Here is a 16,143-nt window from a genome sequence, read left to right as displayed (position 1 = left end):
GGCTGTGATTGGTTCGGCTCTGCGCTACTTAATTTGGATCGGCTGACCTTTTTTTTTTTTAAGAGAACAAGAGCGGCGAGGTCTATCGCGATAGCTTAATTTCTCTATCGAGTAAAAGTTATATCGCGATACATATCGTTATTGTTCTATCGCCCAGCTCTGTAACTTTGTAACTTTTTGCTTTTTGGAAATCGAATTTCCCAGTGGAACCCACCCGAGGGATTAATAAAGTTCTATCTTATCTTATTTGCACTTACAAATACGGCATTCAAATACGCCTTTTATAGCTATAGTGCATATGTCATAATACCTCGTGTTCCCTGTTAGAATGCGTTTCAAGTGTTATGTTCAATTTGAAGTACACCTCAGTGACTGTTAACAAGCGAGCATAGAGACACTGGAGTTGTGAACTGTTTTCCGCTTTGTGTTGCATGAAGGTGTCTTCTTGTCAGTTCAGCCTGTTTGCACAAAATAATAAATGACTAATCCCATCCCTTTTTGCAAAGGGTCTGGCTCTCATAAGCAGTGTATTAGGTTGTTTTAGAGAAAAAGAAATGGTAACGCAAGAAGATACATTACATAACTTTGTTTTTTTAAAGTTATGTAAAAGCATTGTTTTGTATTTAGTGCCTTTTGTATCCTTTTCCATACTTCTTTGTATCAACTGATAGAGCGTAACGCTCTGATCACTGGCACGTGAAGTGAATAACACTCATCATGGCACCTGTTAGGAAAATAGGCAAGTGTAAGGGAGTTTGAGTGAGTTTAACAGAGCCCATGTTGTGATGTTAGATGAGTGGGTCAGAGCATCTCCTAAACTGTAGCTCTTGTTGGGTGTTCCTGATCTGCAGTGGTGAGTGTCTATTAAAAATGGTAAAGGAAAGAACAGTGGGTAACCCACGACAGGGTCATGGGTGCTCAAGTTTCACTGATGCACATGGGGAGTGAAGGCTAACCTGTGTGGTCTGATCTAAAAGACAAGCTGATAGAAGGGTGTCAGAATACACAACAGTGGGCACATGAGCATGTGTGTCGCTTATCTTGGGAACACCTGGCACCAGGATGCACTATGAGAAAAAGACAAGATGGTGGAGGCTTTGATGCTTTGGTCAACGTTATGCTGGGAAACTTTGGGTCCTGCCATCCATGGGGATGTTACTTTGACATGTACCACCTCCCATAAGTATTGCCACAGACCGTGTAGATCAGGGGTGGGCAATTCCAGGCCTCGAGGGCCGGTGTCCCTGCAGGTTTTAGATGTATCCTTGAACCAACACAGCTGATTTAAATGTCTAAATTAGCTCCTCAACACGTCCTGAAGTTCTCCAGAGGCCTGGTAACGAACTAATCGTGTGATTCAGGTGTGTTGACCCAAGGTGAGATCTAAAACCCGCAGGACACCGGCCCTCGAGGCCTGGAATTGCCCACCCCTGCTGTAGATCATTTTATGGAAGCAGTATTCCCTGATTGCTGTAGCCTCTTTCAGTAGGATAAGGCACATTGCCACAAAGCAAAAATGGTTGAGGATTGCTTTGAGGAGCACGGGTTTGTTGTCCAATCCAGCATCTGTGTGATGTGCTGGACAAACAATTTGGTTCCATGGAGGCTCCACCTCACAACGTACTACTTAAAAGATCTGTTTGTAACATCTCGGTGCAGATACCACAGCATACCTTCAGGGGTCTAGTGGAGTCCATGCCTTAATAGGTAAGGGCAAAGGCAGGGACCAACATAATATTGAGCAGGTGATCACAGTGTTATCCCAGATTGTTGTATATACTATTACAGTGGTAGATACTTATATTAAACTTGGATTAGGTATCAAGTAAGGAGGTTGGCATATTTATAAAAGTAAACGAGAGATAGCTACAGAGTTACAGGGGAGGAGATTAAGGCTTGTGTCTGAAAGTGAAGGTTCCCAACCTCACAGTGTTAACTTGAAAAACATGAACATCCAGCATGAACTATCTGAAAAAATAAGTTTAGGTTCATAAAGTCAACGGCGCCACTGTGTACTTACATGACAACTAGGCTGCAGTGCCGATGGGGGAATTTTTCGGCAAGAGGCATCCAGCCACCGAGCTTGAAATCCCGTTTCATGCGCCACTAACAGCGGGCAAAAGCTGAGGATTACAGCGGTGAGAAAACCGATAACATAATCTACTGGAGCTTATATCACTCCACTCTTGAATTCTGGGTCAAGTTTTTGGTTGAATTCAGCAGCTATGGTGCTGTTTTTCATTCCCGAACACTGTGAAGCACTGCAGGGTTGACCACTGCTACCTAACTTAATAGACTCCACGCTCAAAACTGGTGGTTTTGGCTGAAGTGAGTGTGCTATTTATTTATTTTTTCTTAGGAGGGTAATGAATGGAGGAATAGTAATTTTTCTTTCAGTTGTGGCCCTTACAGATGGTTCTTTTGCTATTAGTCCTGCTCATGGCACAACCTGTCATCCAAGTGTGTGGCTGCCTGATTTTAACAAAAAAGGCAAAGAAGAAGCAGGGTCTATATTTGTCCAGCACTGCAGCCACACGTAAGGTGCATACTGGGGCAGAAAACAAGGTCACCTTTGCAATGTACAATATATTTCAATGAGTGACTGTCAAAAAAAAAAGGCTTCCGGATGAGGGCACACGCCGTGAGGCTATTCGTAGCATAGAAGTGCAGTTTTTCAAGAGCTGCTGATGTTACTCATGTTTTATTAAAGTCAAACAGTCCAGCTCACTTTTTTCCTGTTAGCAAGAAAGATAAAATAAATAAAAATCCTTTACAGCCAACTAATGCTACAACAACAACAAGAGCCGACACGAACGCTATGATATTGCAGCTTCTTTTCTCGATGAAGGACAGACTGTAACACAATCACACACTCCATCTGCAGTGACAAAGCCACGATAAGAGAAAAATAATGTTTGCCTTTCAAGGCCATTCATCTCTTGCGGTCAGTGCCTGTCACTGTTCACCTGTTTTTCTTCCCCCTGTTTGTGTTGAGTCATTTGAAGTTTGGAGGTATTGATGTTAGGGAGGCGAACAATTATTTCCAACCTGACAGCAATGAAAGACTCGCTATTAGCTGCTAATGGAATATTGATTATTAGAGACATTGATCGCTTGTATCATTTACTGTAATTAGAGCAAGAGACTAAGAATAAGGTACCTTATTTATAGGTTTTCTTTTTTGGGGGGGTATGGAAAGGTGCGGAGAGGGTTCACCCACTTCTGCAAAATCCAAATCTCTGCTATGAAGGTCACGCACAGCAGCCTTTCTTCGTTACTCTTCTTCTTTTATCCTGTTCTGTTAAATTTGTCCCAATGCTTTTTGCTTTTCAGGTCAGTGATTCTGTTACAAATACAGTTCTGTGCAGTATGTGCTAGACAATAATTTGGACAACTTCTTCCTTGTGCAGAGAGCCCCTGCTCATCAGATAGGCGATACCACTTTACCGAGGAGTGACCCCAACCTCTCAGCGCCAGATAAAGGTAAAAACACTTTGTTTAACATATTTCTTATGTCCTTCAAGTGTTCCCTCTCCTTCCAGGGAAACGATGCTATCTCACGTAGTCGCTCTTTTGCATTAAACACATTTTTTGATGCTCTGTTTCTTATTGTCGATTCAGAAATGGTTTATTTCTGATTCTATGGTGGCCCTGAGATGCAACGCAACAAAAATTAAAACAGGGCATTTTAGAAAACACAACGATAGCTGAAAAGAGCTAAATGTTCTTCACTTTATGATTCTGTCCTTTCAAACTAAGCTTTATTATAATGCAGGAACAGGTAATGGGTAATGTACCTATTAAGTAACTAACTAGGCAGCTCATTCTTTCTCTTAACAAAACCTGCTTTAGAGAGACAGATTTTAGGGCCAACTTGAAAGAAAGACAGAAATGAAATATGAAAGTGAGGTCAGAGGTCAAAGGTGACATGATATTTGGATGCAAACTATAATGTGACATTTAGAATTCTCATAGATCATTTAACTTTGAAGACAAAGTCAGAGTTCCAAACTAATGTAATATTTAGAATCCCTATATATCATTCCCTATATGCTGTCAATACAAACAATGGCAGTATGAAACATAGCTTTAAATAGCTCTATATAGCATTATTATCACAGATCAATAATATGGGAGGTCATATATAATAATATATGGAGAGGGCAGAGGTCAAATGTGATGTAATTGATAAGATTTTTGTCAATTTTCAACCAATTAACCATTAAATTGACCTCAAAGACCTTAGTGGATGTAAACCAAATTTTAATGGATCGTTAATGTGACCTCACTCTCCCCCACAACAAAGTTTTATCGGGATTCATTCAAAAAGTTTTTTGTGCTATTTTGTTGACAGACAGAATTGCACACAGACAAACAATAGCAAACAGAAAATATTGGTAACGAAAAACTATCCCACTATTTCCGCACCTTTTATTTTTGGAAACATCTCTGTGCTGTCTGAAATTTAGTGATTTCAAAAATCTTGCTTGTGTTTTACAAAATGTGTTTTTTTGTTCTTGTTGTGTTTGCACCCCAGCGCTACCGCACATTTGCCACATCCAGTTCCCAGCGCTTACCCATTAAGCACAAACCCCAATCACACACACACACACAAAGCTCTCTTCATTGATGCTTATGCTACTGTACAGAGTAGCATTTTATCTGTCCAGACATGCGGTATGTGTGTGTCACAGTTTGGCCACAGATTGGCTGAAGGCATTTTTATTTGTTTCCACACAACTGCAAACACACACATAAACACTCACATACACACACAGACTAGATTATAGCTTTTTCTAATCCATCATTCTGAAAGAGTGGAAAAAAGAGCAGGTACTATCCCTACAGTACTGATGGACACATGTGACATTCCTGTACGAGCGCATATGGATTAGTTCGGCCCACTCGTTGTGATTTAGCTCAGCACAGATAAAGGGAGATGCACATGTCTTGTATTTTCTGGGTATACCTTCCATTTGAGGCAGAATGTTAACAGCCTCAATTATAATTTCAAAATACTTAAACAGTTATTGCCGTTTCTTGCAGCAAAATAAAAAAGAACAACTCTCAGAGCAGTTCCTTTATATAATTATTGAGGATTTGCGGAAAAGACACCTTAAAAAAAGAGTAAAGAGCGGGGATGCGGTAGCTTCCTTGCTTGTGACTCGCACACAAACGCACACCTTTCCTTGTGATTCAGCTGTGATCTGTAAATAATGCAGCGAGAGATGCACAATATGGTGTCGAGACACCTACAGGCACATAACGTAGTAAAAGGTGTTAGAATTAACACGAAACCTGCGAGTGAACAAGTGGCATTATCTGCGATGAACCTTTATTTCTGACTCTGGAAAGTGTTGTTTATAATATAAAATTAGAGGAATATTGTTTTGCTTTATTTTTTGTTAAAGGGCTGCTCAGTAGTTGAGTCCAGAGTTGAGTTGAGGCCTACCACAACTTTCGAAACTGTGACCTAAGTACTCACTCACAACGCACCGACAGCAAAAACCCAGTTTGTACTGGCAAAATGCCTTAGTAAATCTGCCCCAAGGTTACCCTTTAATGCAAAGTTAGTGAATGATCTAACTCAAATGCCTCCAGACATTAAAGAAGAACTTTGTTTGCATTCTGACCCCAGATGACAAATTCAGAGTGCACAACTCAGTAAATGTTGAGCAAGCATGCTCCTGGTTGTGTTTCTAAACATTGCCCAAGCTGCTTTCAGACTAGGGCTATGGGGACTATTTCATTGAAGATTTCTCTTTGGTTTCTGGGTTGAAGACATGATTTTTCAACATGAAGTTTGAGTCAGCAAGTATCAAGTTAGAGGTCCATGGTGAAATCACAGATGGACGTGTGCAAGTGGTCAGGAGAGGATCTAAAAATAACAGGAGCCCTGCAAGCGGTCAAGATGTGACTAAAGCAGATCTATTTCATTCTGATAAGGTTTTTGATTTTTAGGCTAAGATTTCAAACATTTTTGATGCCAACATGTGCAATCAGCACAATCACAATTGTACAGGACGCACCAGAAATTATCACTAGATTGCATTTGGTCAGTTGAAGACAGTGAAGCTTTCAAAAGGCTGGAGGTAATTCAGTGTGGCAACAAAAGAAGGCCAGACCCCAAAAAAAGTGACAATGCCATTTTGAAGCTGGTTGGCCACAAGCTTCTTAAAACAGAAGACTAGAAAAACAACAATCAGAGTTCAAAACACAGCTTTTTTTGGATAATTTTAGACCAATCAAAAACTCTGAAAAAAATTGCCTATTCAGGACTTGTTATGAGCAACAACCCTTGCAAATGTCATGAGTCTCTCATGGAGGATTTGCTAAATCCTGAAGTATGTGGCATCACATTTTTCCATCCCCCGTGGAAATGATGAGGAGTGAAATCTGTCATGTGTAATAATCCAAACTGTTCTATTTTGGCAGATGGAAGTCATGTTGCATCTGATCGCTCATCACAAGCAGCTGATTGATAATTTCTTTTTTTAGGATCTTTAAATGGTTGAAATTGTCTCTGTGCTCTAAACTCAGCAAACACTTTGCAGTTTAACTTGTGGTCGTCATCAGATCGCACTCAATATGTTGTCAACAATCATACCATCCATTTAAAATGTGCAACATTTCACTGTGTTCTCATGTTATCCTGTGTAACCCATACCTTGTCATGTGACATGCCATGTTTTTGTGTACTCTAAAGTGAGGCCCGCTCCCAGTAGTTGGAGCCTAGACAGTGTCAAAGAGGGTATGCCACACTCCTCTGACTCTGGTGGCAGAATGCTATGCCCTCCTGTACCTCCTAGGCCACCGTACTCAGGTAAAAGGAAAAAAAAAAAGCTGATCCAAGAAAGTGCTCCAGTGACGAATGGTACTAATTTTCCAGTCTGACTTTTGACACCCGGTGCTTACACCGCTTTTTCTTACTAAAGCATTTTCCATCTGAGGCACTGTTTCCTGTCCTTCTGCTCTTACAGTGGCAGCAGCATTTCCTTCACTAACAGTCTTCAGTTGCTGATATTTCCCTCTGTAAGATGTTTGGTTCACGTGTGAACAAGTGTGGAACTCTCTGTGGAATTTCTAGATGGCTGAAGTTAATGCCAATTAAAATTCCAGTCAATTCCAAGTTTCTTGTTTTTTTCCGTTTTTTTTTTTTATTTCAATCCCCTTGACAAATGCATGTCATTACATTTCAACAACAGTTTTCCCCCCACCAACAGCTCAAACTCTCTTTTAGTTATTTACTTATTTAAAGATGCACCCGTGTTGACTTATTCCCTGGTGTTTCCTGATGTATTGCACTGCCCAGCAGCATAATAAGCAGATGGAGTGTTTTTCTTTTTCTGCCCTCTCTGCATAGTGCAGTAACAGCTGTTGGATGTAAAAACAGCTTAAGGCAGTCCAAAGGACCTGCAGCACATCAGCACTTATTTTGACTCATTGACGCTTTAAGCCACTGCCCCCCTCTTTGCTCCAAGTGTGTATGACTCATGCTGTGTCATCCTTGTGAATGGAAGAAAACACTTCTCTAATTTTTATTTTACCCCTCTCTCTCTCTCTCTCATCTGCCAGGCTCCTCGGCTAAAAACATGAGGTCACAGTCTCCTGTTCCCACATCCAGATCACCGCAAAAGGTTAGTTCCTTTTTTTTCCTTTTCTTTTTTACGTTTCTCCTTACTTTGCTGAGACAGCCTGACCCTGCTTAAGCTGGTCATAGTGTTAACAACTACTGTAGCTGAAACTCAATAGGGCAGGATAAGACACACCTAAACACCGGATTACAGTATTCGAAGGTGAGAGAGGAGCAGAGGCAGTCTGCTATACAACAAACTTAACAACCCATTCAGACGAAAACACTTTACGACTGTCCAGGGTTTAAGAAAAAATGCTCTGAAAGCGAAATTTCCACAAATACCAATCTTGGGGGTTTTTTTTAGGGTTTTTTTTTTATTTTATTTCTTCCTATTTTTTATTTTTTTGAAATGTTTTCTTGCACAATAATACAAGAAGGTGACATAAGGTTTTAGGAAATACAGTCACGTGAATTATCAATTTTCAGTGCTTAACAAATTTATTAGACCAACCCCCCAGTTTATGGTTTTTAAATCCACCACTATTCACATTTTTAATCAAAGTGATACTTTGAATACTAAAATTTGACATTTTTAATCCATCTAATTTTAAATGGAGTGTTTTACCAAAAAGAAAAGCAGGAAAAATAGTAAAGCGCATTAATTTTTGATTAGAATGCCAAATTGCAGTTATTTACTTACCAAAAAAATAGTTTGATGGTTGAATGTTACGCTTGATTAATATCTGACTCTTCGGAGAACTTGAGTGGGATAGCTCAAATTTGTAAAAATAGGAATTCAGTTTATTTGCCCAATAAATAAAAATGTCATTTTAAATTTTAAACATGTTTTTGACAGATTTTGAAAATATTTGTGTTTTGTTTTTATCACAGGTAAGGTCTAAGAATTTTGTTAACCATTGTACTTAATAACTTTTAGTATTTGATACTCCAGAATTATTCATACCCTTTCTTAGTATACAGTTCCGATTATTCCTCCAAATACTTCTTGTAGATGATCACATTGTTCCTGTCACCACAGGGGTTTTAGCCAACTTCTCTTTAACCACCTTCTCCAGGTCTTTAATGTTTTTTTGAGTTCGTTGGCATGAAGATGGTTGTTAGTTCTTGCTGCCCTAGAGCAGGTTTTTTGGAAAACTCCTTCGTATTTTTGTTGAGAAGCTTTATATACTGGTCCTGTTTCACGATTCTACTCACTTTTGCAAGGTTTCCAGGCCCATTTGTTGAAAAACCATGGGACCATGAACTGACAGTGTTTCTACCAACTCCCTTCAGTTTATAGCTCCCAGAAATGCTCTAGAAATCGACATAGCTTAGTTTTTTTGCCTGTAGAGAAATCCGGAGCACAGTCTGGGTGTGCGAAAATATCTGTGCTGTCAACGGCAATTTCCCTGATACTGAAGAAATGAGAGGCATGAATCATTTTGGACAGAAAAAAGTAAAAATGAAAGTATTGGTATTTTTATTGTTATGCTAATGATGTGAAATAAAAATGTATCTGGATTGTTCTATCTCAGCTACAATTCTTTTATCATAAGCAAAATCTCACCAACTGAGTTTTTATGTACAAGAGAATTTAAAAAGACTCGATTTTTTTTTTTTTTAGGTGGATGGATCATTTGGGGCACGAATGCAATAACATTAGCTGCAAAAATACCTGTGTCCATGCCTTTCAGTCCCAAGGCTTACACTTAGTAAATCCCAACAGTAGCTTTTTAACACCAAGAGTTTTTTTTTAAAGAAAATTATTTTTTTCCCCGCTGGCACAGACTGTTTGTAAAGCTGTCCCTTAATCTGCTCACTGTAAACACCGACTGAGCCCAACTGGGAAAGACCCGGTCCGACTGAGCTTCATCTGTTGGCAAGTTGAAATCATATTCATAATCAGCCTGACAGACGTTTAGCAGCAGCCTCGAGATCTTTTTCCTGTACTGGTATCCTCTAGCTAACCAGCTGCAGGGTCTTTATTCTACTCTGTGTCAGCCATGAGACTGGGGGAGCTTTGCATTACTGTTCAGTGAAACCATTAACAGCTCCAGCACTGTTAATGGTTTTCATGTAGTTTCATGTAAGTTTTTGTAGCTTTCATGTCACACCTGTCCCAAAGTGTCCAAAAAAATGGGACTGGCTAGAGGGCATACAGTGTATTAAGTAACTCTACACCTGGTAGAAACCAACTGTTATACTCTGAGTTAGAATTCAAGCTCTACGACGATGTCACTCTGCGTGCTCGTCAAAAATATGCAAAACCAGATGGAGTGATCTGTCAGTGAATTTAAAAGGAACCCCGACTATTATGACAGGTTACTCTAAAATTATCAAATTATCTCCACTACATAAAAAATACTACATATTTGAGAATAACTACAATTTTTTCGTTGTTCATTAAATCTTTGTTTTTTAAAACTATTTTGGAGCTGTGGAAGCGGCCATGTTTTTGCGCACACAATGCATTCTGGGACGATGACCTGTATTGGTTGTCAGCAGTATTGGCGCTTTCGTTTCAGCTAACCTGTTTTGTTTTTTATAGTGTAGCAACGGTATTAATTAACTCGCCTATTAATGACCTGGTTACAACTTGGTAGACCAGCACTATACTGGTCATGGAGGCTAACAAAGGACCAAAGAACATCTGGATTAAGACCTACAGCTTCAAAGTTTTGGTGCACTGTGAATCATGGCGAATGTAAAAATAACGATATTGTAATTTCACTGTATAATAAAAATTCAAATCTATTAATGTCTTTAGCATGCGGTTATGTGATACCATGGATAGCTGCTGCTATAAAATTGAGCTCTTTACAACAAGCGCTCTCAGTCACCGTCGCAGTTGCCATTGGCAAGCAGTTGCCACATAGACACCAGTAGTTTTCCCCCCACTTTCGCGTCCTTGTGTGACTGATAGATTTAGATTAGGATGAAAACAAAGTACTGGTTGACAATTTTCAAAATGTGCTTAAAAGGAAAACATTTGGCGTATTTTAATACCACATTATTATTGAAAGCACAGTACATATTTTAGTGCAAACATGTCTTAATAGCCGGGATTCCTTTTAAGTTTCAAAGCCTGAACCCTATTTGTTGTGTCTGTTTTTCCTTTACTATTAAAGTGACGAGACCTCTTTGTGCTGCAGTGAATGTTCCCCTCAACATCTTGAAAGAAAGAAAGTTTTGAAAGAGGTTGTTTTTTTTTGTTTTTTTTTTTAAAAAATGTTTTTTTTAATTGTCTCTGACCCCAAAGTTTATCTATAGATAAACCTCAATTTGTTTTTAAGCTCGGATTTATTGATGATCATCTTAATACCAGTCTGCAAATGCAGAAGAAATCTGGGAAAGTTTAACTAAGCAGTGAGGGAGCTTTTAATGAGGGTAAAAAGTTGTTTTGAAAAGCTGTCTAGTCTTCTGCTAGATGCTATCTTATTTGTCACAAGCGGGAGTGCTGAGCTCCCAGCATCGTCACAGGTGTGATGTCTCCTCACATGTGACAACTGCCACGTATGTGGCTGTTTGTGTGCGTTTCCCACCACTTGTGTATGAAACAGAAAGAGAGAGAGCGAGACACTGGATACCAAAGTGTGAGTGACAGCTTGGCGCTCAGCATGCTCTGTCAATCAGATTTGTGTGTGGCAAAGTGTGTTGGCACGTTTGTTTGCGTGCATGCTCGATGTGGCGATAGAAGAAGCCTGTAGCGAAGTGCCGAGTGCCCATCTCAGCACAGCTTGAGATGGATCCTCTGTGGACCTCCAGCGGGCCCCATTATCTGGCACATGAGCGCACCCATGCCAAACGCACACATCAGTCAGTGCAGCCAGAGGCCTATTACCAGACCACAAACCCCAGGACTGCAGTGAACCTGCAGAAAACACATGGTGCAAGTCTGACAGGGCTGCACTTACTCATCTCCAGAGGTGGAAAACTGGGTCAGGAGTTTAAAGTACTTGTCAGGATTGTATTAAATATACAGATTTTATCATGCTCGGACAAATGTGAAAAGGCTTGTGCAGTCGTGCATGTCAAATACATCTCTTTGTGCATGCCCCTGTGGCAGGAACAATGCAACCTTACTGATCAACTGTATACTTCACTAGATCCAATTATTTTCAGCAGATATAATGGCAGTGTGGTGTAATTGCTTAGAAAAACATTTTGATGAGTGATCGGATTTTTGTTGGAGGGAAGTGCAGCATATTGTGTTTTTTCGTCTCGGTGCACAGGCCCAGTTGATGGAGTGAAGAAAACTTGTCCTCTCATTCTGTTCACCGACTACATTTTTAAGGTTATTCATTGTTGCCACACAGCTGTGTTAGCACACGTGTTTTAGCCAGCGTAGTGGGGGGGAGGGGTCAACAGGTTAAGTGGTTATCACAAGCGACTCATGATAATTAAGACAAAACTTATATGACATATGTAATTTACAAAATATTTTTGTCATGCACTTAAGGTTTTGTTCATTTGGGAGGGAAACATAACCCCAGCATGGAGGTTATTTCATGGTGATGGTAATTGACATGGGAAAAAAAGTGTTGTTTAATATTGGTTATTAGAAAGTGTTACTAGATGAATTATCAGTTATACGTGGGATGAAGATCCTCAAAAATATCACTATATATATTCTTTTGGTTTTTTTTTTTATTGTTATACTTTTTAATTTCCTCTTCAGTAATACTCTGCTTCCAGGCTCCGTAATTCAAATGAAATTAAAAAAAAGAAGAAGAAAAAAAAATCACTGAAGTTGAAGGTGGTCAGTTTTTGTTTTTTTTATTTATAAAAAACAAAAACCCAATCTTCTGTTTGTCTGTTATTATATTTTAATTGCCCAGTTAATTGTTTACCAAAAGAAATTTCACACAATATCACAAGATCTTATCAGTTTTCTTGTGACTTTTTTCCTCCAGAGGTGACTTTCTTTTCAAAAGGGTGTTTTTTGTTTGTTTGTTTGTTTTTTTTAATTTAGGAACTGCTTAAAAGTTCTTTCACATCAGACAAAGAAACAGAGCGAATCTTTGTAATTAATAATCTGGCAAACAGCTAATATTTTGATATCCTTATTAAAAAAGTCTAAAAGTAAAATAATGATTACAAGTTTCACAACAGCTTCACCTCTTATTCTGTCTGTAGCTATTCTGACGTCAGTCATTGTGGGTTTAGTGTACGCAAACATTTAAGATCATTTTCTGTTTATTAGGAGTTATAGGAATGGGAACTTCCCATCTGCTCCCCAGATTGCCTATGGTGTACCTCAAGGATCCATTATAGGGCTTATACAGTCATGTGGAGAAGAAAGTATGCCTTATTGAAGTTGTGTTTTATGTGTCGGGTCAGAATTCAAAACTCTTCTGGGCCTTAGAAGGTCTTAAAAATAGGTACATACAAATCCCAAAAAGTTGATTCTTTTCATGTGGGTGTAGTGTTTTCAGGTGAACAGAATGAACTTTTTGGGACTTGGATGACTGAGTGTGCATCAAGACAGGCAAATACAAACATTTGATGAATAGCAACAAATGACATATTGCATTTTTCGTAATACTATTTTCCCTATAATCTCTAAACCACTTCGATTTTTATTTTTGTACAAAAACACAGATACTAAAGATTGATTTGATTTGGTAGTAGTATCACTGTTGTTGATGATATCCATGTCCCGTACTGGTAAAGCTATTTCTTTGTGCAGTGAACTACAGTATTTTTAAATAAAGTCTCCTATTCTTCAATCTAGACCACAGTGCCACCTTTCACCCCTTCGCCCACTGAGTGCCAATCTGCCAGTCTGGTCTCCAACTCCCCAGTTCTGTCCGGCAGCTACAGCAGCGGCATATCCTCCCTCAGTCGCTGTAGTGTGTCCGAAGCTTCAGGAACCGAGCTCCCCACAGGTGACCATCCGCCCCACCAACTGCCTCCACCTACCACCTTGCCAAACTCTGTCTCCAGTAGCTCGGACGAGCCCATCCGCAGAGAGAACAAGACACCGCCACCCTACAGTGTGTACGAGAGGAACAACCCCCGCAGGCCCGTGCCGCTTCCCCACAGTCTCTCCATTCCCCCACAGACGGACCCCCCAGCCCTGCCGCCCAAACCTCACCAGCTCCGCACAGGCAGCATGAAGTTGGATGGAACCGCCGACCCTCGAGTCCCCAGACCGAGGCCTCTGCCCAGGAAGGTGTCTCAGCTATAGGTGCTGGTTACAGAGCACACGAAAGGAGATGGTGGGAAGAAAAAAAACTGGCATATTTTGCACTTTTCTACATGGCACTCACTTTTTTTTAGAGACATTCAATTTGGCATTCCTGACCTACACTCCAGTAAAAGACACAAGCCTACACATTAACAGGCAGTCTAGAAACTGAAAAGCTGGCAGATAAAGTTTCTTTTGTATTTACTAGAGGGCATTGCATTGACTTTGACTTGGTCGTTCTGCACTTTTAGCTCTAGTACATACAATAGCTCACCACAGTCAGTTGTAACACCACACGTTTACCGAACACTCTAGAAAAACACAGTTTTGATAGATGTAATAATCTCAAATATATGTATATTGGTATATATGAGAATTGTTTTGCCTTAAGTATTGGAAACAGAGTCTTTTATCTGTGAGTCTTGCACGTTTTTTTCCCCTTAACAGCTCAGTATATTTGTATACTGTACGGCTAAAAAAAAAAGGTGCTAGAGGCCTCGAGTATGCATTTCATTGAAGTGTACGTAGTAGACAACGGTGTGTTCTTATTTTCATATCCACATAAGCAGTGGTACAAAAACCTCAAACTTTGAACTGATACTAACAAAAATGTATGGAATTCAAAAGATCTAATAACAGTGTTGTTGATTTTACAAATTTGACCGCAGTTGTGACCTTATTTGTTATTAATATGCAGTAATACAGAAACTCTGGCAAATGCAACTTTGGCACAATAATGAGAGCAGTTTTACTTCATGTGGTCACATTCAATTTGAAACCTCAGCAGACTTTTAGTGTGATTTGAAATTTAAAGAAACCACTCTGCTGCCATTCTTTCTTCTGAAATTCGAACATTTTTAAATCAGCGACTTGCTAAAATTACCCATAGTGACAAGAAGAGTCTGGACCAAACACATAGGTAAAGGTAGGTGCAGTTTCTAACGCAAGCTGGAATTTTTACAATGCCTATTGCCGTTAACGTGAACACATCCTATTCCTCCTGCATGATGTATATGACAACAGGGAGGGGGGGAGGGGATCGAGTAATGTGCCAAAGGAAACTGAACAATGTGCTGTCGAGAACCTTTTTCTTTTTCTTTTTTTAAACTGGGACCTGGAATCAAGAAAATAGGAGAAGCTCAGCTGCAAAAGGGTCTCTTTTTCCCTGTTTTCCTAATAAATAATAAACTTTACCCCAAAATCTAAATTAATCTTTAACCTACTGATAAGACGAAACTTTCGAAAAGCACAAACAATAGCTTGTCGTCCGCATTATGACCTGTACTGTTATTCTAAAGTCTTTATTTGACAAAGCAGTAATTGGAGCAGATTTTCACAGTCAGCAGTGACCTTAAAACACATGAGGAATGATGTTGTGTTGGGAAAATATTTACAAGCTAATCACTGACAAATATTTGTACAGTTGACGTCTACTTTCTGTTTAATTAAAAAGAGGACGTGAGTTGACTTCTCAGCACAACCACATCGCATTGCTGCAGTGAAGTAAATGTTCTGTGGCAGGCAAATCTCAAACTGTTTTGTAAAATGGAGACATTTTTTTTGGCATAATATATTAATAAATTCAATCCTGTGCAAAATGTTTTTGGCTGGGGGGCGGGAATGGGTAGCTTTGGTATTGTTTGGATATGTTTCATTTTTTGTACGGTTGATTTACTTTTTGATTTGTTGTGAATTATTTGAGATTAAATATTCACATTAATCAGCACTTGAGAACCTGTAAATTAAATGAGATTAATGTAAGTATGCCAAATATAAAATTTGTGTATTACAATTAATGTAAATACTGTGTTTTTAACAAAATGTAGCTATAACAATTTACAGCTTTGAATGTAATGTTGAAGCAGCAAATTATTATTATAAATGTTCAAACTTTTATGGTTTTGTGAGTGTAGAAAAACTGAGGTCATGCATAATGACTCCTAACTCATTTACAAGTTCAATAAACTGCCCTATGTCATATATTTGAGTGATTTCTACATTATGAAACCTTGTGGATGTACAACACTGTGCAAAAGCTACCAATCATTTCTGTATATTTTGCAAGCAAAATGGGAAATGGGTGCAGGGATTTACTAAAACATGTACAAACATATATAGAAATGCATATATGAAAAAATTTAAAAATTCCCCACTCGCCCCTGTGGGCGGTCAATCCTTCAAGCTTGGGTCCTCTACCAGAGGCCTGGGAGCTTGAGGGTCCTGCGCAGTAGCTGTTCCTAGGACTGTGCTCTTCTGGGGCCCGTTCTTCGTACGTCGCTTACTACATCCAAGATCAAATGACACATCCAAGACCAAACCATCGCGCTAACCGTGAGCTCGCTAATCCGGTTCCCCGAACACACCTGCTGTTGACGAT

The 16,143-nt window shown here is 39.4% G+C and overlaps 1 protein-coding gene across 4 annotated transcripts in view; it reads left to right on the top strand.

Annotated features, from left to right (window-relative positions):
• dock4b (dedicator of cytokinesis 4b) overlaps window positions 1-15,748 on the top strand; it is a 138,407-nt gene extending 122,659 nt beyond the window's left edge. For 3 of the 4 annotated variants that reach the window (XM_013908795.1, XM_005725178.1, XM_005725177.1), the window contains 4 exons: window positions 3,411-3,483; window positions 6,707-6,823; window positions 7,576-7,637; window positions 13,311-15,748. In XM_013908795.1, the coding sequence (XP_013764249.1) occupies window positions 3,411-3,483; window positions 6,707-6,823; window positions 7,576-7,637; window positions 13,311-13,766 (708 nt within the window). In that variant the 3' untranslated portion in view covers window positions 13,767-15,748. The remainder of the gene's footprint in view (window positions 1-3,410; window positions 3,484-6,706; window positions 6,824-7,575; window positions 7,638-13,310) is intronic. The other variant, XM_005725179.1, reaches the window with a different exon arrangement.
• Window positions 15,749-16,143: the final 395 nt, after the last annotated feature.

This window comes from Pundamilia nyererei, unplaced genomic scaffold, assembly GCF_000239375.1.
Source record: "Pundamilia nyererei isolate P.nyererei 1_Seehausen unplaced genomic scaffold, PunNye1.0 scaffold00014, whole genome shotgun sequence".
NCBI lineage: Eukaryota > Metazoa > Chordata > Actinopteri > Cichliformes > Cichlidae > Pundamilia > Pundamilia nyererei.
The sequence above is the reverse complement of the archived record's forward strand: the minus strand, read 5'-3'. Positions and strand labels throughout refer to the sequence as shown.